This window comes from Phacochoerus africanus, chromosome 2 (genome assembly GCF_016906955.1).
Source record: "Phacochoerus africanus isolate WHEZ1 chromosome 2, ROS_Pafr_v1, whole genome shotgun sequence".
In the NCBI taxonomy this organism is placed as follows: domain Eukaryota; kingdom Metazoa; phylum Chordata; class Mammalia; order Artiodactyla; family Suidae; genus Phacochoerus; species Phacochoerus africanus.
In genome coordinates, this window is record NC_062545.1 from 274139179 (window position 1) to 274165819 (window position 26641).

A 26641-nucleotide genomic window follows, 5' to 3' on the forward strand; every position below is an offset into this window, starting at 1 on the left:
CCCAGTTTCAGCTTGTCCACCCCACCTGGTCCATGCACACGCCATCAATTGCAGGGAGCTGCGGCTCCATCTGCAAGTCGGTTTGGAGCCTCCGCCCTCCTGAAGGACTCAAAGCTATGCTGTGCCTGAGTGAGAGGGTGGGGAGGGGGACTGGCTAGGGAGGGGCTGAGAGGGACAAAGTGAGCTGCCTCTGCTGCTGAGGCTCCCTTTCACTGGCTGCCTGCTTCTTGGTTGCAGGAAGTGGCCTGGGTCAGGGCTGCCTGCTTACCATTCCTTACACTGCCCCCCACACGCCCCCCACCCTCATACACCCCTTCCCACCCCCCATCCCTCCCCTATCCCCCACCTCTGAAGCATGCCCCCCCACCCCCAACACTCTTCTCCCCCACCTCCCTCTGCCTGGGGCTGAATGACTAACTCAGCAGGGGCTGCCTGGGGGCTCCCAACTCCAGGGGGATTCATGGCTGGGGGCTGGGAGGACTTGGGAAGCTACCCTCTTGGGGTGGGGGGGGGTTAGTCCCACCCAAAGCTGTGCCTTGGACAGGTTGGGGCTTGCTGTTTTACTGCTTTGCGGCCTTTAAACCAGGCTGGGAAACTTCTGTCAGAACCTTCTGCAGGCCAGACTCCCTGTTTCTTTTTGCAAGCAAAGAGCTTCCCTCTGTGAACTTCTGCTTTCCCCGCTGCTTAATGAGGCAGCACTTGGCCAGTCGTCTATGCACTATTTGTGTGTGTGTGTGTGTGTGTCTTTTTGGGGCCACACCAGCGGCATATGGAAGTTCCCAGACTAGGGGTCCAATGGGAGCTGCAGCTGTGGCCTACTCTGCGACCTACCCCACAGCTCAGGGCAACCCTGGATCCCAACCCACTGAGCCAAACCAGGGATCGAACCTGCATCCTCACTGATACTAGTCGGATTCGTTTCCACTGCACCACAAGGGGAACTCCCTCTATGCACCATTTACTGGGTGCCCTTGGGAGTTGGGTCAGGTGCCAGGCTCCGAGGAGACAGCCATGTAGCAGCCCTGGACGGAGGAGGGACGAAACCCCGAACCTTCTAGGGGTACCTCCACCTCGGCTTCTTCGGAGTATAATGGGCTCCGGTTCCCCGGGGCTCGAGTAGGGGCAAGGGAGGGTCTTTGAGGTCTGCAGAAAGGCCACCAAAGACGGGCATGGAACTCGGGGGCCTTAGGGACTTTTAGCCCTGCTCCCTCCACGAAGCCCTTGAGCGTCCCCTATGGGCAGGCGGCAAGTCTCCAGCAGGAGGGCTGTCACCCTGCCAGGGGCGCGGGTTCCAACCACTGGTGCGCGCAGGGGAGCCTCCAGCCCGCGGTCCGGGGCGGCGAGGCCCTCCAGCCAGGGCGAGGGAAACCCCGGCCGGCGGCGGCCAGGCTTCTGCGCCGTCCGAAGGGTGTGCAGACCAGGGTGGGGGAGGGGGAGGGGGAGGCAGGGGTGGGGAGGGGGCGGGGCGGAGAAGGAGGGAAGGGGAGGGGCGAAGGGGGGAGGGGGGCGGAGGCCCCGCCCACCCGCAGGTGGCGACGTTCGCGGAGCGGCTCCTCGAGGGGGCCGAGCCCGGGGGCGGGGTCTGTCGCGCGCGTCCCCCCACTTGTCCCCTGCCCTCGGCCCTGCCCCCGGCGCCGGGCATATAACCGGGATGAGCGCCGCAACCAGCCCTGGTCCGCCGCCTGCCTCTGCCGCCTACCTCCCGGTAAGGAGTCCCCTTCCCACTCCCCAGCCTCGGTCGCCCTCTGCCCGGGTCTCGCCGGAGGAGGCGGAGGGGACCGCGCGCCCGGGGCTGGGATCTAGGCTGGAGGGAAGGGGGCCAACGCCCGGACTCCTGTTGCTCAAACACCTGGCGGCCGGATTCCTGGGCCGTGGCAGCTGGAGCCGGGACTCGAGGAGTCCCGGGATCTCCGTTGGAGCATGTCGCCTTGAGGGCCGAGGTCCTTTCCGGATTTTCGTTTTCTGATCCGGCTCCCTTTATACCTCGAATCCTATAAAAATGGAGACCTTGAGAATCCGGAGGGTTGGGGGTCCTCTCGCCCCCTCTCTGATCCCCAGTTTCTGTCTCTGGCTCTCTTTTGCTCTGCTCGAAACCAGAGTTCCAACCTCACCCTCTGCTCCTCGCCCCCGGGGCTTGAACATCTGGGCCCCTCCCACAGCCCCAGCCTCAGTATCCCCAAGTTAGATGGGCTCCGGGCTCCCCGCGGCCCGCCCGGGTGCCTTGGGGGCGGCTGAGCTCCCTCTCCTGCAGGGGGCGTCAGTCGCCCGGCTTTGCCTTCGGAAAGGGATTTGCGTTCTTTGGCCGGTGGGGTCGGTGGCCTCGCTCGGCCGCGGTGCCGGGTTTCCTGCTGGCCTTGGGCCGTGGGAGGGACCGCTCTGCAGGAAATGTCAGTCGCCTTGGTTGCTGTTGCCTTTGGCCCCTGGGGCGGCTGCGCCCTCCCGGGAGGCAGAGTCTTTGTGAGACGGAGGAAACTGCTCTCCTGTCCCGCCTGGGCGCTTCCTGAGGCCTCCCGTGACCTGGCCACCTCTGCGAAGTGGGGGCGTCTCCTCCGGCGCAGCGCCCGTCTGGCTGCACATCTCAGGCAGGAACAAACCTGTCCCTTCCCCAGGGATCAAATGGGCCCTAGGCTTTGATCCCGCCCCTCCACACCCAGACGTGTGACAGGAGAGGGCAGATTCTGGATGCCAGCGGACCCCAGCCCTGAAGGCAGTCGTAACTCCACAACTGGGTGAGGCTTTGGGTCAGCCTCCGCGTTTTCCAAGCTTTGGTTTCTCTATTCGTCATGGCTGGCACAGGCGCAGGAAGCAGGAAGAGGCTGTATGCTGTTGAGAACGGTGCCCATTCATCCACTGTGGGAATGGCCCATCTGGGGGTGCCAGGCTGGGGGCTGGGAGCAGGAGACAGGGTTCTGGTGGGGGAGGGAGGTGGTAGAGGCAGAAACAGCTGCAAAAAGGAATTTGATGATGGATGGGAACTGGAGGGGAGTCCGTTCTAAACTCCCCCCTTCCATCCATTCTCACGGCCAGGGCAGGGGGACCTGTCCCGGGTGGAGCCACCTGTGCGTTAGGCTGAGAAGTAATTCTGGCAGAGCTGAGTGCTCATGAGTGAGTGGAGAATCCTGCCCGCTGAGCACCTAGACCCGAGGCCAGGCGTGGCTTAGGGTGGAGGAGGGAGGCCCCCGCTGAGCACAGTCTGAGCTCCCCAGAGTACCCACATGTGCCCCCATCAGCTGCCTACCCACCTGGGCTTGTGTGGTCACTTGGCTCCAATGGTAAACATTTTCCCTGGTCCAGGGCCCCCCGGAGCCTGACTCATGGGGGTGGGATGGGGGCAGGTGCAGACTCACCTGCTGAGCAAGCACTTTCTGTGCCCCCATCTCATCTTTGCCCCGTGGGTCTTGGGAGGCAAGCCAGACAGTCAGATGCCTTGATCAGTGTGCTGAGCACGCAGCTCCCGAGGTGAGTGCCTTGCCTATGGGCATCCATGTGGAGAGAGATAAGCTCTCTGGAATCCAAGGTCTATGGCTCTGCTTTCTGCTGAAACACTTGGGGCAAAGTTGATCTTCCAGTCTCCTTCCAGTAGGGCAGGTGCCCTCCCAGATGTGGGTTAGGCCAGTCAGCAGAAGAATAGCAGAAGAAACAGATGAATGAGCATGTCCTTTCCTCCATAACCAAACGCTCCTAGGAGAGGGTTCGGGTGCCTGTCCCCGGGGCCTGGTGAGATCTGCTTGGTCTTCCTACCTCCCACCTCGGGACAGGCTCATCCAAACTAGAGACTCTATCTCCCTAAGCCTAGGGACCCCCAGTCCTGGAGAAGGAAGATTGCTGGTATCTCCTAGAGAGCCCGGCATTCCAGATTTGATTCTCAGGCCCCAGGAATTTACCACCAAAATCCAGCTCCGTGCATAGCCTCCGGCAACCTTACTGCCCTCAGCTCCCTCATCTGTCAGTTGGGAAAAAACACCCTTCCCCTGGGCCTCACCAAGGGCGCAGATGAAATGAGTGGAATGCTTTCAAACTAATGATCAGGCTGAATCCTGCCAGCACCCCCTCCTGGTCAAAGTGTGGAATTGCAGCCTAGGTCTCCCAGAAACCCATGAGGGCAGCACAGGGGTAAGAGATGCCTTTCTAAAATGAGCAAACCCTAAGTCAGGGAGAATTCTATGGCCTGGGTGGAGACAGAGTTTTAAAAAGTGATAATGATCTCAGCCGCACTGAGTTAGGATGTGAGGGAGGGGTTCCAGAGGGAACTTCACGTGGCTGTAGCCATGACAGAGAAATAGAATACAGACGGGTGATGATTCACTGGGGGCGTTGGTCTTCTGGCAGACAATGCAAGTGAGGGAGGGACAGGCTGTGGTCCCCTGGAGGCCAGTGAGCAGAGGACAGAGAGCAGTAACGAGAGGGTGGTCTGTAGTCAGCCTGGGCTTCCACTCCCGCACAGCCGTCCAAGAGGCTCGAGACAAGTCACAAAACTTTTCTGAGCCTCGGGCTCATCATCTGTAAACAGGTGGTAATAATAGTCCCCACCTTGAAATGACGCACGTGTGGCACTAAACATAGTAACTGCTCTTGTCATCCCTCTGGCTTTGACATTTTAGAGCCGTGTGGATTTTCTTAGCGCTGAGCAATTGCCCACGCTGGCCCAGCACGTTCACCAGGAGCTGGCTGAATGGCTCTGGCCAGGGCCCTGGGGAATGCCCCCCGCCTTGCCAACTAAGGCCAGGCTGGCAAGCACCTTGGCTTGCGGCCCCCCTCTTCCCTTCCCAGGTGTCCCTCACCTGGAGCAGGATGGCTGGGCTGGCCCTGGGGGCATGGATATTCTTAGTGGTCATGTGCCTGGGAGTTTGCCCCGTGACCTTCTTGGGGTGGGCAGGGTGGCAAGGCTGAGGCTCCGGTTGGCTGAGTCTTTAGGCAGGAAGCCCAGGGTCCTGGGGTGTCAGGACACGAATGCATTCCAGCTTGTTGTGTGGATGGTGATACCGAGGCCCGGAGAGAGCGGGGCTTGCCCTAGACCAGCTGTGACCATGGTAAGGGGAGTTTAGTGGGCAGAGGCATGGTGCCCGGCTCATGGCTCTGGGCTCCTCCCAGAATCTCTGAATCCATGGTTGCTGTGTGTGGGGATGGGCGGTTCTGGCTTGCATCCTGCAGGGGAGCACTTACGCTGCTGCTGGGACCCAGGTCTGGAGGACACAGCCCCTGCGCTTTGCCCAGAGTGAGTGCTCACTGGCTGGACAGTGGCTGCTTTCCTCTCCCTTCCACTCTCCCTCCTGCAAGTGAGGCCTCAGCTTCATTTAGCTTCTGCCGGCTGCATCCGGCTGCAGCCTCATCACACAGGGACCTTCCGGGCCCAGGGAGGAGGGCCCTTCACCAGGAAGGCGGGAGCAATACCAGGTCAGATTGCATCATTTTCTCAGCCCATCTGCCCAGCTAGGCTCCGTATGTGCACACGCAGGTCCAAACACGCCACCCATGTGTGTGTGCGTGTGCGTGTGTGTGTGTGTGCGCGCGTGTGTGTGTGTGTGTGTGTGTGTGCGTGTGTGCAGATGCAGGTACATGCATGCAGTCTCAGGTACACACTCCCAGGAAAATGCAGACACACACAGACCCGCCCCTGCACTCAGGCACATGCTCCAGGAGGCATGCATCCTATCACGTGGCTCAGACCCAGAGGCTGAGGCCCTCGGTACCGTGTGCATACGGCCTGGCTGGAGGAGGGGTGGCGGATGAGAGCGTGCATGGAATTCCATCCAGACCCAGAAGGGATCTTAATCCTCTCTTTTTATAGGTGAGAAACTGACCTCCAGGCAGTAGAATCAGCAGGGTTGTTCCGAGTGCCTGTCACATGCCCGGCACTGAGAGATGGTCCCTGCCTCCACCGGGCTCACAGTGGGGGGGTGGGGCAGTTAGACTGCAGCATGATTGTGCTGTGCTGTGATGGGCCACGCATGAGGCACAGGGGGGGTCACAGAGGTGGAGTAGGGCAGACGCAGTGGGTCTGTTTCCATGCCCCTCCCCAACCCTGGCACCCATCCTCGGCCTCCAGTGCCTTTGGGAGGTGGCAGAGCGGGGGTGACTCTTAAGAGCCAGCTGAACCTTGGGCCCACATCCTCTCTTTCTGTTGCGAGCCCACCCCAGTCACTCCTGGGTGTCTGAGTCACCTGTGGCTTCCTGGACCACACCTCTCCCACGGACCCCCTTCCCTGATCCTCCCCAGAGAGGGGTAGCCTTGTACTCAGGAGACTTGAATCCTGGCCCTGCTACGACGTACCAGCCAAGCAAGGCCTGGAGCAAGTTCCTTAACCCGAGCCTCAGTATCTCTGTCTCTAAAATGGGGATAACGCAATAACACAGCTTATATGGATAAGTGCCGTATCTTGACTGTGGTGATGATTCCTAACTTGAATCCTTCCTACATCCTTCCCGCCTCCTCCCCTCCATCCTGGATGGCCTGTTGCCTGGCTGTGGTTGCCATGGGCACGTCTGCTGGCCCCCACCCGTCCAGGACAGCCTGGCAGGTGGTTAAATGCCCTCAGAAGGGGAGACCTGTGGAGATGCATCAGAATTCCTCCCAACCTCACGGTTCCATGAGGTGTCTCCTCTTCCAAGTTCAAAGGGCAGTGAGAACATGCGGGCCCTGGGACTGGCTGATGGGTGGCCCCGTGAGATGTCAGGGGCTGCACAAAAGATGAATGTTCTTGGGTTCTGCTGCAAAGGGCTGGGGGACCGGGACAGTGCTTTGTCGCTAAACCTCCAGGCACAGGGAAACCCTTCCGTACCCAGGAGCCTGCATCCTCGTGGGGGGGGGGAAGGGGGGGTGGGGGGAGGGGGGAGGGGGGGCTCACATGGATGTGTGCAGTGGCGTCCACAGCCTTTCCCAATAAGCGTCTGCTAGGGACACTGACCTTGGCCAGACTCCAGTGTAAACATTCACAGCAGACACAAGCACGCCTGCAGTAAATGCAGGATGCTGGGGCCATGGCCCTGGAGGCTACAGCCAGATGGTCTGGATCCAAATCTGGCCCTGCCACCTGCTGACTATATGATTGAGAGCAAGGGACCTGGCTTCTCTGACCCTCAGTCTCCTCTTCAGCAAAGTGGGTACAGTAATTGCATCTATCCTCGGGGCCACGTAGAGGCTGCTGGGAGGCAGCCCAGGCCCTAAGGCAGCCCAAAGGTTCAGGGAGAGCCGAAGGAACAGAGGCTGCCAAGGCAAGGAGTCGGGAGGGCCTGGTGCCTTCTGGAAGCTTCGGTGTAGCTGAGGAGTGGGAGCGATAGGGTGGGACCCGCCTGTCCCTGCCGCAGAAGGACAAACCTGTCATCTCTGTGTCCTCATTGCCTTCCCCCTCTGCGTGTGGGGACAGAGGGCTTGGAGCGCTTCCCAGCTGGTCCTCTCGGAGCTGAGTTTACAGGTGCTTGTTTCAGGTACTCTGATGTTTTTACCCCGTCAGTGCCTCTTGCGCTTGAAAAGAACCTAAGGTCCCACGGGAGGCCCAGATGGGAGAGGTCCAGCGGGGCGGGCTCTTCCCCCGGCGTCCTAGACCCTGGAGAGCGGGGAGGCAGCTCTGCATGCTGGGAAGATCCTAGATTCTGGAGCCAGACACAGATACATGCTCTGTGACCCTGAGCTGGCCATTGACCTCTCTGAGCTCCAGTCTCTGCCTCCGCAACGGGCCTGACAACACCCATTTCATGGGGTCTTACGGAGATGCAGGGTGATCGGGGCCCCCAGGACCATCCCTGGCATGGTCTAGATGAGCAAGGAGCTGTTCTGATTGAAGAGTGTGGGCTGCCCGAAGCTCACGGCCACGGTCCTTCTCAAGTCTCCTGGTGCTGTCCATCCTTGGCGTCTTGGACTTTGGTCCCAACAGCTCAGCCTTGGTCTTCTTCTCCAGCTGGTGGGGGATTGGTTCTCAGAGATGCCTCCCTCTGCCAGGCCCCAGTGTGATGTGTGGGGCCGTGTGCAGGGTGAGGGCCCCTGGGGGGTGGCAGGGGTGGCAGGGGTGTGGCTGCAGGAAGGAACAGCTCCTCATCCAGCCCTGATGATGGATGAACAGCCTGTTCCGAGCCCCACGCTGGCGGCGTGTCCAGGGGATAAGGCTGCCCAAGGCCAAGGGCGGGGCTGGGGGGGGGCAGGCCAGGAGGGTGCTATTGGCAGAGGCTGGCAGGTGGGGTAAGCTGGTTCTGGGTCACTCACGTTCTTCCTCGTCTTCCTGCAGACAGGATGTCCAGCAAAGGCTCTGTGGTTCTGGCCTACAGCGGTGGCCTGGACACCTCCTGCATCCTCGTGTGGCTGAAGGAGCAAGGCTATGACGTCATCGCCTACCTGGTGAGGGGATGCCCGTCCCGTTGGTGTTTCTACCTGTTGGCCCTGCTGCCCATCCAGCCTGCCCACCAGCTCCTGTCCTGGGTCCAAGCCCAGCTTCCCGCCCCCCTGCCAGCCTGTCTCGAACTGTAGGAGAAAGAGGCTTCTCGATACACAGCCTCCCTCTTTTTACCTGTCAGGTGGACACCGTTGGTGTCTTCCCTCCGCTCTGAGGTGCTCCCCAGAGCACGGAGGAGGCGCGCTCCCCACGAGAGTAGCTGGACAGGGCACCAGGTGTGAGCTTGGCAGAGCTGCCGGGCCAGCCTCCTAGAGAGGGACCAGGGGCTTGGGTCTGCTGAAGGCCACGGGAGGGGACAGAATCTTCCCTTTTCCCAAAGTCCCTTGTCCGCTCTTGATAACTCAGCAACGATCGTAGCTCCCTACACTGGCTAAGCTGAAAGAGCCCTTGGAGATGGCCTAATTCTGGGACCGCAAATAAGTCACAGGCCATAGGCAATGAGCTGTGGAGGATGCCCCTCCCCCATCCAGGGTCCGCAGCAGACAATCCCTCATCAAACCAGCTCCATGTCCGATAAATCTGAACATCACCTCTGACGCTTTCTCCATGTGACTGTGCCAATTCTAGAAATCCAGCTAGAGCCAAACAAAAACATAAAGAAAAAAGAAAATCAGACTGCTACACTTTTTCATGTAACTGAGAAGGCTGGGAATATAGCGGCTTCAGGCAAGGCTGGATCCAGGTGCTTATCCAGATCTGTCTCCATCTCTACTTGGCTTCATTCTTGGCCTCTCCGCAGGACAGGCAAGGCTCACATCATACCCTAGTTTTCCCAGACAAAGGAGAGCTTCCCCGAGAGGCTCTGACAGTAGGCTCAGGGTACTCTCATTCACTGGCCTGAGTCCCTGCCCACTGTGCCTTGGTCAGTTATGGCTGTGCTTGGAAGGCTCTGAGTGGCTAGGCTTTGTCAGGGGCACGCCCCTAGAGTGAGCAGGAGACATGATTTGCTTTCCTCCATCCCTGTGGAAAGAGGTCCCGGGAGAGAAGATTCTGTTCCCAGAGGAAGTGAGGGTAGCGTGCTGGTCAGGAAAAGGTCAGCTGCGGTCAAGGATGGTTTGATAAGTCCGTCTGCCATGCCCAACAGTGCCAACCCCGTGTCCCTCAGGTCGGGGAGGGAGGCCCAGGGAGGGGCAGCGCCTTCCTCAGCTGAGTGAGAGCCCAGGCTCCGCGCAGGTGCAGAGAGCCTGGGGTGTGTTCATTGTTCCGTCGGCAGCACAGTGGGGTGGTCAGGATCCCGGGCTGCCTGGTGGTCCCAGAGGTTTCAAAGCTGTGTCACCCCGGAAATGCACCTGCAGCTGGACCCTGGGGAAGGTGCCAGCATCTGTTGAGCAGAAACCAGGGTCACGTTCCAGGCAGGAGGCCAGAGTGCCATGTCTAGACATGCTGAACTGGCTCCAGCAGGGGGACAGCTGGGGGCCCCAGCACAGGCCTCTGCCCACTGCCGGCCCAGGGGCCTTGGGATGGGCCGCTTGGCTGGGGAGGCGAGCAAGGGGCTGGGCAGTTGCTGACAAGCCAATCTTTGTCTGGCTTTGGGGGAGTTTGTGGGAAGAGATAGACTGGTTCAAGGGAAGCCTTTGACATTCCAGGCAGTGACAGCCCACGTTGCAGCCTAGCAGCCCGTGTGCACAGGACCAGGCTCAGGCCATCCTCCAACCCCCAGAAACTGCTCCCCAGCACACCAGGCAGCTCCAATATTAGCTTGGGAGAAAATTCCACCTTCTCCGGATCCTAGTTCCCGCCCTTTCTCCTTCCTACCGGGACCTCAGCCATCAGAGGGAAACCACCTCCATTGGAGGACTCTTGCGTGGGAAAGGCACTTGCCCGGGGCTCCTCCTGGGGTGGGACAAGGCTGACATTCTTCTCAGCTCTTCTTTCTGCCTGGGGCTAATTGGTCCTCCATGCTTCTGCCCCTCAGGCCAACATCGGCCAGAAGGAAGACTTTGAGGAAGCCAGGAAGAAGGCGCTGAAGCTCGGGGCCAAAAAGGTACCAAGTGGGAGGCAGGGCTTGGAGCTGGGATTTCAGTTGGTGGGGGTGGCTATGGGGGTTCCTGTGCCAGGATCCTTGTCTCCTACACCCCCTTCGACTTGGTCCTCTTGCTTCCAAGCGTATGCGGTCCGTTCCTCTTTCAGGAAGAAAGATGTGAGGGTACCATCTTCTGATCTCCCCCAGCCCCTCTTCCACCCAACCATCTCCCCATCTCACCTCTCCATCCTTCTCTTCCCCATCCATCCATCCATCCATCCACCTGCCCAGCCCTCTTTTATCTCGCTGTCAATCCATACGTCCACTCACTCATCCATCCATCATCCATCTACCTGTCCATCCACCTATCCTTCCGTCCATTCAGCAAAATCAGTGCATTAAGGATCCACTTGTATGATGAGCAGTCCTGGAGGGTGAGCATGGCCAGTGTGGTCCCTGCTCACACAAGCCCACCGTGCAGAGTGTGAGCTGTTCCCAAGAGGTAGTTGCTGGTACCCATGCCCTTTCTCTAGAGGGAGTGGGCAGGGGCCACAGCAAGGATGACCTGCCAGGCCATCAGCCCCCCGATCAGTCCCAACTAGTTCCCTCGCCAGGGCAGTTCTGTGGGGTCCCCCAAACCTAGAGAAAGGAGCCTAGCACTTAGTAAGAGCTGGATCTGCGTGTTCAAATGAACTCGTGAGGGCGTGGACACCCACAGGCTCACATGGCATCATGGGCCGTGGTCCCTAAACTGGATGTGCCTCCACCGCCGGGTGTTCCCCTCAAGTTTTGGAGAGGAGTTGTCGCAGCAGGAGCCAGAAGGCGGGCTCGGAGCACTTGAGGGTTGAAGATGAGAATGTAATTCCAGCCACTCTTGAGCTGGGCTTTTCCAGAAAGATCTGTAGCGTGGTGACCCAGGTACACATACATGTATACATTCTTTTTTCCCACATTACATGCTCCATTGTAACTGACTAGACAGAGTTCCCAGTGCTACACAGCAGGATCCCATTGCGAATCCAACACGAAGGCAACATCCTGCATCTATTTACCCCAAGCTCCCCCATCTTACATTTTGAATGGGTCTTTTACCCACTCAGGATGGCATCACATACTTTGGTCATTTGAAACATACTGTTTCATGGAGGTATGCAGAGCTTCCAAAGAGGGATACGTTTCATTACAAAATATCAAAACATCACACTTAATACGGGCAGACCTCCGTGAGAGTGTGGGTTCCAATCCAGGTCACCAAGACAATCAAATATCACAATAAAGCAAGGCACGTGGGTTTTTTTGGTGTCTCAGTGCATATGAAAGTTGACACTGCCGTCTATTGTGTACAATAGCATTATGCCTTAAAAAAAAAAAAAAAAAAAGGAGTTCCCGTCGTGGCGCAGTGGTTGACGAATCCGACTAGGAACCATGAGGTTGCGGGTTCGGTCCCTGCCCTCGCTCAGTGGGTTAAGGATCCGGCGTTGCCGTGAGCTGTGGTGTAGGTTGCAGATTTGGCTTGGATCCCGCGTTGCTGTGGCTCTGGCGTAGGCCGGTGGCTACAGCTCCGATTCGACCCCTAGCCTGGGAACCTCCATATGCCGCGGGAGCGGCCCAAGAAATAGCAACAACAACAACAAAGACAAAAGACAAAAAAAAAAAAAAAAGAAAAGGATCCAGCATTGCTGCAGCTGCGGTATACGTCATAGCTATGGCTCAGATTCAGTCCCTGGCCTGGGAACTTCTATCTGCAGAGAGTATGGCCATTAAACACACACACACACACACACACATACACACACAGGAAAAAGCAACGTACCATACCCAAACTGAAGAATACATACCATAACTGAAAAATATTTTATTGTGAAGAATGCTAAGCATCATGTGAGCCTTCAGTGGATTGTGGTGACATCAAAGATCGCGGATTACAGAGCATCCTGCAAATATAAAGTTCATAATGAGAAATATGTTCATAACGAAAATGTCTGAAATCGTGTGAGAATTACCAAAATGTGACAGAGAGACATGAAGTGAACAAATTGCTGGAAAAATAGCGCAGATAAAAGGGCTTGACACGGGGTTGCCACAAACCTTCAATTTGTGGGGGAAAAAAAACGCAATATCTGGGAAGCTCAACAAAACTCGCATCAGAAGTGGCAGGAACCTGCCAAGTTCACAGTGTGAGATGCGAGTTTTCCATCCTTCCAATTTTTCCTGGAAGGCTCAAGTTTTATCATTGGCACAAATACTCAGTTTTCCTTGAAGTGAAGGGTTACTTTATTTTTTGTGAAAATGTTGGCCAAGTCTGAATGACCCGGTTTTATCTGTCAGTCTATCATTCAAGAAAGAATGATCCAGCATTGCTACAAGCTGCAGCATGGGTCACAGAGGTGGTTCAGACCCGGTGATGCTGTGGCTGTGGCATGGGCCTCAGCTGCAGCTCCAATTTGACCCGTGGCCCAGGAACTTCCGTATGTGGCAGGTGCAGCCATAAAAAAGAAAGAATGATGTTCTTCAAGAAAAAGTAGCTGGTTCAGCCTGTGACTCCCTTGGTCGTCCTGTTACCTTGTTGGACAAGACACCAGACCCATCCCCTACAAGCCATCAGTTATGACAACCAAAAATATCTCCAGATATTTCCAGCTGCCCTCCAGGGGGCAAAAGGATCCCTGGCTTCTGTGGATTACATCTCTCTACTCTTCTAAATGTTAGGGGGCAACTGGTTTAGCTCAGTTCCAGAATGCTGCGTTGGGAGGAATTTAGGGACCACATCCAGTTTCAGCTGGATGGTATATCAGGATTGATTAGCCATGTCTGCCATGAGTGTGGGAGGGAGAGGAACCATACAGTGTGCTGGATTGATTAGTGATGTCTGCAACAGATGCAGAAGGAAAAGCATAGGTATCGTTCGCCCCAGGATCCATTAACAGCATCCACCATAGAGGATGCCAGCCACTAGGGGACTCGGGGCTCCATCTTCTGGCTGAGCCCCATCCTTGTCGAGGCTCCTTCCCCAAACAGGCTCCTGTCCCCATAGGTGTTCATCGAGGACGTCAGCAAGGAGTTCGTGGAAGAGTTCATCTGGCCCGCCATCCAGTCCAGTGCCATGTACGAGGACCGCTACCTCCTGGGCACCTCCCTGGCCCGGCCCTGCATTGCCCGCAAACAGGTGGAGATCGCCCAGCGGGAGGGGGCCAAGTACGTGTCTCACGGAGCCACAGGAAAGGTGAGGCTGGGATGTATGGCGTGGGAGGGAGGAGGAGGCAGGGGGGCCAGGGGGTCACAGGCGGCCAGGTGACGGATGGCCTCTGGTCGTTGTTTGTTCCCCCCAGAACAGTCAGGCACGTGTGGCCAGGCTGGCCTGTCCAGTCTGAATAAGAGGAATATTTTTAGCAGTGAGTGTCCAGGGGTGGGAACGGCTCTGCCCTGCCCCCGTGTGCCCATTGCATGTGCAGCAGGAGCCGTGTCACCTTGTTTTTGCAAACTTGCCGCTGAGGCTCAGGGACTTGTGACCAAGGTCATAGCATGAGTCACTATGCAACGTGGTGGACAGGGTCAGAGACCATGAGGTGGCAGGAGGCTTGGGTCCCAGCTTTGTGGCCTCCCTGAGCCTCAGTGTCTTCACCTGCAAAATGGGCGTGAGGCCCTGTCTGATGTTTCCTGGAGCTGCAGCCCCACAGTCTGGGCAGCATAAGCCACAGGACTGGGTTCTGGAGGCCAAAAGTCCAAAACTGAGGTGCTGGTGGCTGTGCTCTCCTTGAAGGGCCAGTTCCAGGCCCCTCCTGGCTTCTGGGGGCTCAGGTGTGCTAGGCTTGTGGGTGCATCCCTTCAGGCCTCCACCTTCACGTCGTCTTCCCTCTGTGTGTACCGAGTTCTGTGCTCAAATTTCTCCTTTTTATCAGGACACTGATCCTCCTGGATCAGGGCCTGCCCCGCCCACCTCACCTTGACTTCATTGCTTCCCTAGAGACTCTATTGCCGAGTAAGGTCACATCCTGAAGGACTGGGGGGAAGGGGAGGGGGAGTGGCTGCAACTTGGCTTTTGTGGGAGACACAATTCAGCCCATAAGGCGCCCCTACTTCTGGCCCTGGTGGGCAGTGGTGTGGACTCAAGGGTGACCCCGGGGTGTGAGGCCAGGAGAGCCTCCCTCACTCTGTCCCGCGGGTGACAGGGCTCTGAAAATAAGATTCCTACCAAAGTAGGCCCCTGCCAGGTGGTGTCATGGTAAGGATGCTTGAGTCATGAGCTCTCGGTCAGCGGGCACTCTGCCCACAGCCTGCCATGGGCATTGGCTCCTTAACCCTGCAGTCACTCCCGCGCACATTCTGACCTGTCCCCTGCCCCCTCCCCTGCCCCCAGGTTGGTTGAGGCCGTGGCAGGGGGAGCAGACTCTGGCCCAGGGTGGCACAGGGACACTAGTAGCTAAGATTATGATGGAGGACCTTTGGCGGTGGCCTTGCCACCAGGTGGCACTGGTTCACATCCAGAGAGGCTCACTCATTCTCTCGGTGCTGGGCCGGCAAGCTTGTCCTGGCGTCTGGAAAGGGTGGCACACATGCCAGGCGCAGGAACAGTGTGGAACTTCTTGGGCCTCCTCTTGCACCCTCAGGGGGCCTGTGTCCCTAGCGAGGGGCAGAATGGACCCAGGATAAGGAGGCCATTGGGTCCTGGCCGGGGCAGCCGTGGGGACAGCAGGCAGGAAGCCGGCGGAAGGCCAACAGGTACAGGAAGAGTGTGCCAGGCAGAGGGAACAGCCTGAGCCAAGGCCTGGCAACAAGGGGCCCTGAGCCGGAGCTGTAGCCCCGAGAGAAGCAGCAGGGGCAGGGCTGGGGTTTGGCTTCATCCTGGGGCAGCACATGAGAGGCTGCAAGAGGCCCAGGGGCTGATCAGGGGTGGCCAGCAACGCCTCTGTGGGATACGGGGGGTTGTTCTGGATTGAACCCGTGGGCTCCTATAGAAGGGGACTGGTCGATGTGGTCTTAGATTTCACTAGCACCCTAGTCATGAGCACATTTTCAGGGCAGGTGGAGCGGCAGGAGGACCGGGCTGCTTGGCAGGGACCTGCGTGCCTCCTTCCACGTGGGTGGTAGGAGAGGATCCAGGAGGACCCAGAGGCTCGGGGCCAGTACAGCTGGGTTCAGATCCTGTGGCTCCCCCGCTTTCACGCTGTGTGACGTCACCCCAAGAGTCTCCATTTCCTTATCTGTAAAGTGGGATTGAGAGAATTCGCTTGTGGGGCAGAGAGCAGCTGTGAGCAGCACAGTCCTGGCCCATGGTAGACACTTGATGAGAGGAAAGTGCCCTGACCACACGGTCATCAGATGTGCACTGGGGCGAGGAGGACAAATGTCATTGCAGAATGAAGAACCTCTGAGCCAGCTCACCTGAACATGATGACATGAGCTGGGTAGTGAGCTCCCTGTTCTGGGAGGTATTCAAGTTGAGGCCAGGAAATCAGAATTATGGAAAGGCTCCCTGCCTGGAGAAGATGCCTCCAACTGTACCATCAGGATTGAAGATGGGTGCCTTTCAGGGCTGGTGGAGGGGATGTGTGGGGGTGGGTCTGGCCCTGGCTTGGGAGGCTTTTGGGGTCGAGGGAAATCCTTCCCAGACAAGGTCACAGGCAGCTGGGCGTGCTGCTCCATTTGGCCACCAGAGGGCACAAGAGGCCGGGATTTGCGGCCTCCCAGGGTCCTCCCCTCGCCCTCCCGTTCTGCACGGCTTCCATGCGGAGAACGCCCTCTGTGGCAGCTCTTCCGCCTCTTGCGATTTGGGGTGGGGGCGCGCCTGCAGTTCAGTGTCCACAAGAGGGACGGTCAGGCCCGAAACACCATCGGGGACCTCCATCAGTGGCAAGGCCACAGGGGACGGTGTGTCCCGGGGCTCCCAGGTTTTCCCATCTCTTCCAGGGGTTGATGGCCGAGACCTACTCCTGTGCCTGTTCCCCTTATGTACAGACCCGGGGGAGCCCCCAAACCAACCGTCCCTGAAGACAGTTTCCTAGAGGAGGGGGGTGTGAGTGGGTGGGACCAGGAAGGCCTGGAGGGGGATCCAGAGAGGTGCCAGGGGTGAGGGTGGAGTGGGGGTGGGGAGAGGCTGGCGGTCTGCCTTCCCCAGGGGATGGGGGTGGGCTATCAGCGAGCTTACACTTCAGGGCTGGGTGTCCAGAGTGAGTGTGGCCGTGCAGGCCGGGGCCTGGGCGAGGCTGGCAGCCCCAGAGGCAGATCCCCATGGGACACGGGGCAGAACTTCTTGCAAGGGCTTCACGGTGAAGAGAAAGGCGAGTCTAGGCAGACTGCAGGGGGGCTTCCCCAGACGGCCCTCAGGTCCTGGTCCAGCATCCAGCTCCTGAGTCAGGGGACGGAGACACCCGGGGCCTCGGGGTCCTTGTTTTCTGCCTCCCCGAAGTCACTGTCACGCACTGGTTCACTGACCCCACCCTCTGCCTACTTACCCTGGTTTTCCTCCTCGCACCGGGACACCGGTCCCCTAACCCAGCAGGGAGTGGCAGTGACCCTGAGACAGACTTAGCCAGTGACGCCAAGGCTAGAGGGCACCGCGGCTGCAGCTACAGCCCGTGCAAAGGCCTGGAGGCCAGAGGCGGCTTCCCTGCCCGGCCCGGCCCAGGTGGCTCCTGCTGCACAGAGAGCTGGGGGTCCCTCCTCCACACCCTTGGAGGCCCTGATCCCTCCCCCTCCGAGAGCTGCGCAGAAGCTGGGGTGGTCCTTCCAGGGCCTTCTCCCTCCCCCTCCCCCACCCTAGTTTTGGAAGAAGGACCTGGAAATAGGAGCCTGAGACTTAGAGAAGGGGTGTGGGCAGTGGGGTTTTGTAAATGACGCCATCTGTGTGGTGGTCCCGGAGCAGATGGGAGAGACCCATGCAGTCCCCGAGGGCGCATCACCCGCACTTACACACGTCTGCGCGTGGATCAGCACTCGGCCACACGTGGGGGGTGCACACCTCCTGCCTGCCCCCCACCTCCCGGAAACTGCCAGGGCCACCCTGGTGCTGGGGGGCCTGGGGTCAGGGAGGGAGTGGACTGGACAGGCCGTGGCTCATGTCTGGAACAGAGTTTGAATTCAGGGAGCCTGTTCGGCTCCTGCGAGCGTCCCTGGCTCTGGAACAGATGGGTGTCCCCTCGGCGATCTGCTGGGCAGACAGCAGCCAGGCATGGCCGTCCAAGGAGGCACAGGCCGCCATTGTGCTGGGGAAACGTGAAGCCCTGGAGAAAAAAAATCACCAGGACATGCAACACGGGACCATATGCTTTACCAAGAGTCTGCTTTTTATTACAGCCGCCATTGCTCCAGGGACTGTGCTGGCTCCTGTCCTCAGGCAGGTGTTACCTCCCTGTGCCTCAGTTTCTCCATCCATAAGATGGGGATAATGATAGAACCCACCTTGGGGGGCCACCTAAGGATTCAGGGAGCATGTAGAGCTCAAATCCGTTACCTGCAAGCTCTCAGGATGGGAGTGGTGCCTGCTGGCTGTGTGTCCCTGGGCGAGTGACTTCGCCTCTCTGAGCCTGCATCGTCTCATTGTAACACAGGGTTAAAAACCCCATGGGTGCCGGGTGGCTCTCCCACGTGACAACCAGCGCGTAGGAGGCACTCGCTGAAAGGACTGGATGGAGGGTGTGTGGGGTGGCTGGTCCGGCCCGGCTCGTGGCCCCGGGAGATATCGGAGAGGAGCGGCTTCGGCCCCTCGGCTCCTGGCTCCGAGGAGAGGGGCTGAAACCTGTGTTTCCGCGTCGCCTGACAAGACTCTGGAAAATAACATGTTATTCCCGCCGCTGCCTCGCTGCGCCCGTGCAGTTTTCACAGTAGGCGCAAGGCCCCTCTGTTATTTCCCCAGCGCTTAAGCCTCCCTCCAGGCCGCTGAGCTGATGGGGAGCAGGCGGGGCGCCGCCAGCCATTGTCTCTCTGGGGCTGGATGCACTGGCCAGGCTGCACGCCGGGCGGCCTCCTCTCCCTCCTCCCCGTGGGCCCAGAGGCAGGGTGACCCACCCACACCCTGCAGCAGGGGCAGCGGGGGCCAGTACCCGGGCTTGGCCAGCTTCTGTGCCCTTGGACCAGGCCCTTCAGCCTCCGGACTTCAGTTTCTCTCTGTGATGCTGAGGGGCAAAGGGCCCTCGGGGGTCGCCTGAGCCCACCCCGCCCCCAGCCAGCCCCCGTAGAGATGGGGAAAACGGAGGCTCCCAGAGGACACAGCTTCATGGACAAAGCATCTGGAACCATGGACGTGAGCTTGACCTCTGGCTGGGGGCGGGCAGGGCCGGGAAGAGGCTGGGGTGGGGGCACCTCGGGGGCTGCCTGGAGCTTCGGGCGGGCCAGGCCTCCGGCCCCTCATGGGGGTGCAGATGTGTACGTGATGGCCCGAGTGCCTGCCCTGTCGTGTTCCCTGTCACGTGCCCACCGTGAATATGCACTCACCCACCCTCCAGCCTCCAGCCTCTGTGCACCCATGGGCACACAGACACCCAGGGCACACCGAGGTCGCCACAGTCCCGCCTCAGTACACGCCGAGCATGTGGGCATCTTTTGGATGCCTGGGCACATGTCCTGTGACCTGAGGTCCTGCACGGCTTAGCTCTGTACTGGGGGAGTCCCGGGTTCGAGTCTTGGCTACACCTGTGGGGCAGAAGCAGGTGTGTCCTTTCCAAGAAAGGCCATTTTTTACTTTTCAAAGAGGCTTGCCATCCCCACCTCAGAAGGCTGCGAGGTTGGAGGTCAGCAGTTGTGTGGGAAGTGGGCAGCCAGGGCACGTACCATGGAAGGTCCCGTGGCACTGCCTGTGCCCCCAGCCCCCTAACCAGCTCCTGTTCTGTGTTTCAGGGGAACGACCAGGTCCGGTTTGAGCTCACCTGCTACTCGCTGGCACCCCAGATTAAGGTAAGCTCTTGCTCCTCCCCTTTGAGGGTGGATGCTGGGGCCTGAGGCCCCTGGTGGGGGGGAGCAGAGATGGGGTTCTGGAAGGTTCCACAAACCAGGACCGCGTGCTCCTGAGCCTTGTGGTGGGTGGCGCCCTTCTTTCCCATAGCGAGCAACCCTCCCTCACACCAGCCACAGGGGGACAACACTGTCCCTGACCACCTATCCTTTCTGGAGATGCTGCCTGGGTCCTGGGTGGGTCAGGCATTGGAGGAAAGACGTGGCTGCCCTTCTGCCAGCATCCGTGCCATCCCAGATCTGGCTTCCTGCATGCAGATAAGACCGTTCTGGGACACAGGTGGCTGATTTCTGGGCCACTCGCAGCCCGCAGCCCCAACGGGCACTGCCCCGCTAAGACCCTCCTCCCCCTGCCCCCCGCCTGCTGCCTGAGCCCTGACCCCACACGTCTTAAATTCTCCCCTGGGATGAAATCCCCAGGATCAGGCCCACAGGCGTCCAGTGCCCAGGGCCAAGCAAGAGAACCAGACTGAGCACCACCAATGCAAGCCCCAGGGGCAACTTACCTTTTTTTCCTAGTGACAAAGTGAGATAAAAAGCAACAGGTGACATCCTCTTAGTGATATGTGTGATTGAACCCTATGAATCCAGAAGGGATACATTCAACTTGTGATCCCTGTTGAAATTGGGGAAACACTCTCCCTTCTTTTTTTTTTTTTTTTGTCTTTTTTGCTATTTCTTGGGCCGCTCCCGTGGCACATGGAGGTTCCCAGGCTAGGGGTCGAATCGGAGCTGTAGCCACCGGCCTACACCAGAGCCACAGCAACGCGGGATCCGGGCCGCGTCTGCAACCCACACCACAGCTCACAGCAATGCCAGATCATTAACCCACTGAGCAAGGGCAGGGACCGAACCCACAACCTCATGGTTCCTAGTCGGATTCGTTAACCACTGCGCCACGACGGGAACTCCCACTCTCCTTTCTTTTGGCACTAAGTCTTTAAGACCCGCTGTGGACCCTACGCTGACAGCTGTGACCGGCCGCAGTGCGGGTCCCGGTGGCCACACGTGGCTCCTGGCTGCCACCTCGGGCAGCATGGGCAGGCGTGGGTCCCTGCTCCTCTGAGGCCACTTCGGGCTAAAGCTACAGCAGACATTTCTCACCCCCACCCCACCCAAGCCTCCAAGGGGCCCTCAGGGGTTTCATTTTTTCTTTTAAGTGGAACCTCTTTCTCTCTTTAACCAGTTGGCAGCTGCTTTGAGGGGCGGGGAGTGGCCCGGAGGTGAGTGGTAATGAGCTCTAATGATCTGTTTTGACCCCAAACACCAGGCGGCAGAGAAGCCCTGGACAGTGGCTGCCTGTCTGCGCCGCGGGCCACAGGCCCATGGGCACGGGGCCCTCCCCTGACCCCCACCCTCTGTTCCCACGGCAGCTTGGGGGGCCAGGGTGTCTGATTTCTGGGTCTTTGTCTGCCGAGGCCAAGCCCAGGGGTGAGATGAGGCTGGGAACCAGGGGCTAGCACGTCTCCAGAAACTAGGATGAGGCCGGAGGGTGTTCCCAGTGCTGAGCCAGGCCCAGGCGCTGCTAAATCCAAGACTGGGGGGACCATCGCTCCCCCAACCCCCCCACCCCCAGCAGCTCCCCAGCTCAGAAATCAAGCCAGCTTCTCCATCTACGTGACAGCCTCCCACCCACAGATGCGCTGCTGCGGGCAGAGGCCAGGCCCTGGCTTGTTCCAGGGCTGAATGGGGGCTTCTTTTCCCTGACACCCCCCCGCCCCCAGGCTGGTGGGATGAGCTTGGTCCCCTTACTCAGGCTCTGACTCCCCGTTTCCTAACCCAGAGCAGCCCCAGGGTGTGGAAGGGAGGGAAGCCAGAGGAGTTGGGGGTGCCGGGGGTGGGCGTTGTGTGCCGTTTTGGGCCCCACTGCCCCGCAGGAGAGCCAGGCTGGGCGGCTGCAGCAAAGTGGACCCTCCCTTAGTCAGCGGGGGTGGAAAGTCCTGCCTCTCTGAACCGAGGGCGGGGGCCAGCGAGAGACTGGAGGCCGGTCTAGTTCAGAACCTCCCATCTCAGTTGGGGAGACTGAGGCCAGAGGGGTGGGGACTCGGGCCTCTCCAGAGCCACCCTCCCCACCTAAAGGGGTACCCCTGCCCACTCCCCATGGACTGCCTAGAGCACACCCCATGCCGTGACCAGTGGAGCCTTCGGCCCCTGACCAGAGAGGCCAGCCATGCCCCTTAGGGGCCCTCCCGACCCTGACTCCCTGCTCCGTGTCCAGGTCATCGCTCCCTGGAGAATGCCCGAGTTCTACAACCGGTTCCAGGGCCGCAACGATCTGATGGAGTACGCGAAGGTAGGGCCCCGTCCCCGCCATCAGCCCGACCCTCACCAGTGCCCTCCGGCACCTCCCTCCGAGGGGCCTCTCTGGGCTGGAGGTACGAGGCTGAGACAGAGTCCCTCGCGGGGACACTGAACCTTGCACCTGTTCCCCGGGGCCAGCCCTGCCGAGGTGTGGTCCCTGCCTGGGCTGGTCGCCTCCAAAGGGAGCCCGCAGTCCACCGAACAGGAGGCTGCCGGGTCCCCTCTGCCTCCCGTTCAAACTGCCACCTCTGTGGTGCCTGCCACTCCAGGGACGGATGGGGGTGTGAGCGAGGCGGTTCTCTGCCTCTCAATTACCTGCCAAATTGTCCCCAGCACTTTCCCAGGAAAAGGTAAGGTGCTCTGAGGGGCAGAGCCAGACAAAGACTTTTGTCGCACCAGCCCTTTTGAAGTACAAGTTGCAATAAAACATATTAGAAGTTTTGCATCAAGATCCTCGGCCGCTCCCCAGGGTACCTTTCTTTCTAGCAACTCGATGGCAGCTCTTGACAAACAGCCTCAATCAATCAGACGGGGGAAGGCAACTCGGTGCACACACCAGAAAATTGCTCAGGTTTTTAAATAGCAGTCGCCAGGGCTGGCTGTGAGCTCTTGCCGCAGCCAAGGTGCCGCGTGGTAGGGGACGCGGCGGGGACACAGCCCTGCCCCTACCGCCAGCATCCCATTAAGACCTGGAGAGCTCAGAGGAAACGTCTCCTCAACCATCTGTTGTTTTATTATTAAGAGGGGAGTTTACAAGAGCAAGCCCATATGTTGCCAAACAAATTTTCAAATAGCAGAGCTATTAAGAGAACGGGGTGAGCGGCTCCCCCCCCCCCGCCTTGGTCTCCTTGATGATACAGAATATGGAGCACATTTGAGCTTGAAGCGTAATGAATTGGGGGCCCCTCCCCCGACCCCATGTACATTCTCACGCCTGCAATTGAGGCTCAAGAGTGGGCCGGGGGGCGGACCCACACGTGGTCCTTCATTTCCGAGAAGCTCTCAGACAAAAGCAGCTCCTGGGTTTTCCAGACAGATTTCAGGAGAATCATTGCTCCTCCCCCCCAGATTTTGGGGAGAAGGCCGGTGGCTCAGCCTCTGGCTCAGATAACCTTGCAAAACAGGAACGTTTCCCCGGGGAGGCGAGTGTGGGTCCCCCGCCTCTGACCCGCCCTCGGAGGCTGGGGTCAGACCCGAGGTCTGGGGAAATGCAAGCGCCTTCTAGGTCGGGGCGTATCTCTGCACCCAGGAATGACCGGAATAACTGAGCAGCAACCAGACTGGATCCAAAATCCAGAGCCAGGCAGCTGCTTCAGCTGAGACAAAAATCAATGGGGCTTTGAAAAGCCCTGCTTTCAAGACCCAGAAGTCGCCAAGGCCAAAAGGTGCTGCTAGGAGACTCCAAAAAAACAGGCATTTGTGTCACTGTCCATCTCCCCCCCTTTCCCAGGCCATCGTCCAAGGTGAGGACACTCAGCCTCACCCCAGCCTTATCATTGTCACCATAATTAATTTTTTTTGGTAGCCGGCATGCAAGGTAGGGGGCTGGAAAGCAGGGCAGTCTCCTGTCTATGCGTTGAAAACAGTTTTGTCTTCAGTCGCTTCCAGAGTTTCCGGTGTGTGTGTGTGGGGGTGTGTGTGTGGGTGTGTGTGTGTGTGTGTGTGTGTGTGTGTGTGTGTGTAGGCAGGGAGCTTAGGATGGAGAGGGGAGGGAAGACAAATCTCTGGTGGAGGGACTATTTTCGGCTCTTGCATCTAATCTCCCCCCCCCTTTCTCCTCTCCTTGCGCCGACGGAACCCCAGTGGGAACGAGAGGAAGCAAGAGTGCTTCCAACCCCCCCCGCCAGGAAAAAGGCTTCAAGGCACCTGCCTGCAAGTTTTCCCAGCCCCCAGCCCTTGATTCCTCTCGGTGGGGCCTTTGGTCCATCCTCCTGCACAGGCTCCCGGACCCCACCCCAGGCCCACTCTCCCTGGAGACAGCACAGGGGAGCATGCGGATTTGCCTCTGGGCAACTTTGTGGGGGGTCAAAACTCCCCCCACCCCACCGTGGAGCAGCCTCTAAATGAGGTCTTCCATGTGCCCAGGTGGTTTTATTTTGTAGATTTTAAAAGACGTTTTAAAATTATAATTGATTTACAATGTTCTGTCAATTTCGGCTGTAGGCTCAGGTGGTTTTAAATGGAAGTGTATACAAACTTGAGCGTGGATGTGGGCTCTTTCTTTTATTTTTTTAAACTATTATTTATTTATTTATTTTTAGGGCCACACCTGAAGCGTATAGACGTTCCCAGGGCCAAGGGTTGAATCAGAGCTGTAGCTGCTGGCCTACGCCACCGCCACAGCAACACAGGATCCAAGCCGCATCTGCAGCCTACACCACAGCTCACGGCATCACCGGATCCTCAACCCACTGAGCGAGGCCAGGGATAGAACTCGAATCCTCATGGCTCCTAGTTGAGTTCCTAACCCGCTGAGCCACAACAGAAACTCCGAGGGCTGTTGCTTTTAAAATGAGACTCCTGGTAAAGCTTGACAAAAGTCCAAGGCGGGGGTTAACCTAATTTACTTTGAAATTTTAAAGTGATGATGAAGGCAACAGCGCCTCCTGGAGGAAGCTTCTAGAACCTTTGTGGTGGGGATGAGCTGAGTCAGGGCAGAGTCCCATCAGGAGAGACCGGATGATGCTGGTGGAGGCTGTGGGAGCAGGGACTGGCCAGGATCTGGGACCTCCTGGGAAAAGGTGCCGTAAGGGGGCTTGGAGCCAGGGCGTCGGATCGTGCTGCTTCACAGGGGCGGGGCCCGGCCGTCTGGCTGCCCTGCGTGCCCGGCTAGCAGGAGGGGAAAGCGGGATGGGATGCGTGTCTTGGATCCAACCCGTGTCGAACGGAGCAGCATCGGGCAGCGCAGGAGCCAGCGGCCTCTTGAGTCCAGAAGGCCTTCCGAGGGTCTCCAACAGCCTTTCAGGCCCAGGGTCTCCGTGGGGGTGGCTTTTCTCTTCGCACAAAGGATCGGATCGTTTGGGAAGGAGAGCATAATCGGAACCCATAGGGAGGGTGGGGACTGAATCCTCGTCAGGGCTGCAGGGTGAGGTATGTGGCGACTGTGCCAGGCAGCAGGGGAGACATGGCCCCATAAAGAGCCGGGCCACAGGTATCCCGAGCCAGCAGCTCTCCTGGGCGCCTCTCGTTTCCCTGCGAGAACGTGGGTACAGATGCCTTGGTTGAGAGGCACTGTGGAACTGGGGTCCCTTCCTGCTCATAGGGTGGCGGTGGGGGTCAGCGAGCGGTGGTTGGGAGACCCTCAGCACCCTGCCTGGCCCACTCTTAAGTATTTTGGGGGTGCTCAAAGTACAGACTTAGAGAACCTTCTAGAAGGAGCCTCCCAGGTCAGTGTCCACTCCCACAACATCTCAGGTGCGGGGTCTTGTCGTTCCTGCCTGGACGTGTCCAGCAACGGGCCCCTGACTCCCTCCCCAGGCAGCCTGGGGGGCAGGAAACCAGGGATGCGGGTGGTCCAGGGGCTTGTCTGCATGGAGCCCGAGTCTGGGGGTGTCTTCAGCCTTGAAAGAAAACCAAGGTGGGTGTTCCCTACAGCTCAGTAGGTTAAGGATCCCGCATTATTGCTGCTGTGACTGGGGTCACTGCTGCGGCAAGGGTTCTATCCCTGGCCTGGGAACTTCCATATGCCACACATGTGGCCAAGAAAAATGAAAGAGACAACCAAGGCAGCTGGGCCTGACCCTGGCAGCTACTTCCAGCTGCCTGATGGCCACACCGTCCCCTCTTACCCACAGCAACACGGAATCCCCATCCCGGTCACCCCCAAGAACCCGTGGAGCATGGACGAGAACCTGATGCATATCAGGTAAGACATGGCCCTTCCGTCCCCACTGCTCTGCCCGGCGTCCACGAGCGCCTGTCTGACCTGGCCCAGGATGTGGTGGTAACCCACCTGACACGTGGTCCCTGCCATCCCCAAGCCTGGGGGCCTCGGGGAGGACAGACCGCCTCATACCAGACTCACTCCCAGCTCTCGCTGCAGTTCTGGGGTAACAGGCACCTGGCCTTGGCGGGGGTCGCAGGGAGGGCTTCTTCGAGTAAGTGGCATCTGAGGTTAAAACCTCAAGGATAAGGACGGACCAGGTTCCTGCTGTGGCGTAATGGCATCAGCAGTGTCATCGAAGCGCCAGGACACAGGTTCCATCCCCGGCCCGGCACGGTGGGTTAAAGGGCCTGGCATTGCCATGGCTGTGGCGTAGGTTGTAACCACAGCTCAGATCTGATCCCTGGCCCAGAAACTCCATAGGCGGCTGTGGGGCAGCCAAAAAAGGAGGAAAAAAAAAAAAAAAAGAGATACGGAGGGCCCAGCCTAGGCACAGGGAAGGGCATTTAAAGAGGAGGGAACAGCATCTGAAAACACCTCTCTGCACAGATCTGGCCCCCTGAGGCTCTGGCCCAGAAGACTGAGGGGCCCATCACAGGCCCTTGCCTGCACCCCACAGCTCCCACAGCCAGCTCTGGCGGGTCCAGAATGTTCCAGCCGGGGTTGGCAGCAGTTGCTTTGGCAGAGAGAAAGACAGTGTGGGACTTGGGTTGGGGGTGAGAGAGTCAAGGCAGAGAGCTGTGTCCTGTCCCTCTGCTTCTCCCTTACTGACCCGGGTCTTCCATCTCCCCGCAGCTACGAGGCTGGCATCCTGGAGAACCCCAAGGTAATTCCCTGTTCCCCTCCGCCCGCCGGCCTTGGCAGTGGCTGCTCCGTGCCCAGGCTGTCTGGTGTGTTTGTAGCCTAATTTGAAATTTCACGGGGGGCCGGGCGTGGGGCTGGGGCCAGCCCCGCCTGTGTTCCCCGACCCTCCCCACTGGGCCCCCCGCCGCCTGCCCACTCCACACTGTGTTTTAAGACCCAGCCCCTCCCTGGCGCTCTTTTTCTAATTGCTGCTGGGCTGAATAGGGGAAGGAAATATTTCAGCGCAGCGTAGGGAGAGTGTGTGATTGTGAGACAATAAAGAAGCAATTAGGCAGATGAGACGCTTGTGGGAGGGCCCAG

At 58.9% G+C, this 26641-nt stretch overlaps 1 protein-coding gene across 2 annotated transcripts in view; it reads left to right on the forward strand.

Annotated features, from left to right (window-relative positions):
* The first annotated feature begins 1515 nt into the window (after positions 1-1515).
* The window catches only part of ASS1 (argininosuccinate synthase 1), a 55182-nt gene continuing 30056 nt past the window's right edge, over positions 1516-26641 (forward strand). Inside the window, exons 1-8 of one of the 2 annotated variants that reach the window (XM_047768693.1) lie at positions 1516-1705; positions 8220-8329; positions 10300-10368; positions 13382-13570; positions 19180-19236; positions 21512-21586; positions 25389-25459; positions 26273-26303. In XM_047768693.1, coding sequence (XP_047624649.1) covers positions 8225-8329; positions 10300-10368; positions 13382-13570; positions 19180-19236; positions 21512-21586; positions 25389-25459; positions 26273-26303 — 597 coding nt within the window. In that variant the 5' untranslated portion in view covers positions 1516-1705; positions 8220-8224. The remainder of the gene's footprint in view (positions 1706-8219; positions 8330-10299; positions 10369-13381; positions 13571-19179; positions 19237-21511; positions 21587-25388; positions 25460-26272; positions 26304-26641) is intronic. The other variant, XM_047768695.1, reaches the window with a different exon arrangement.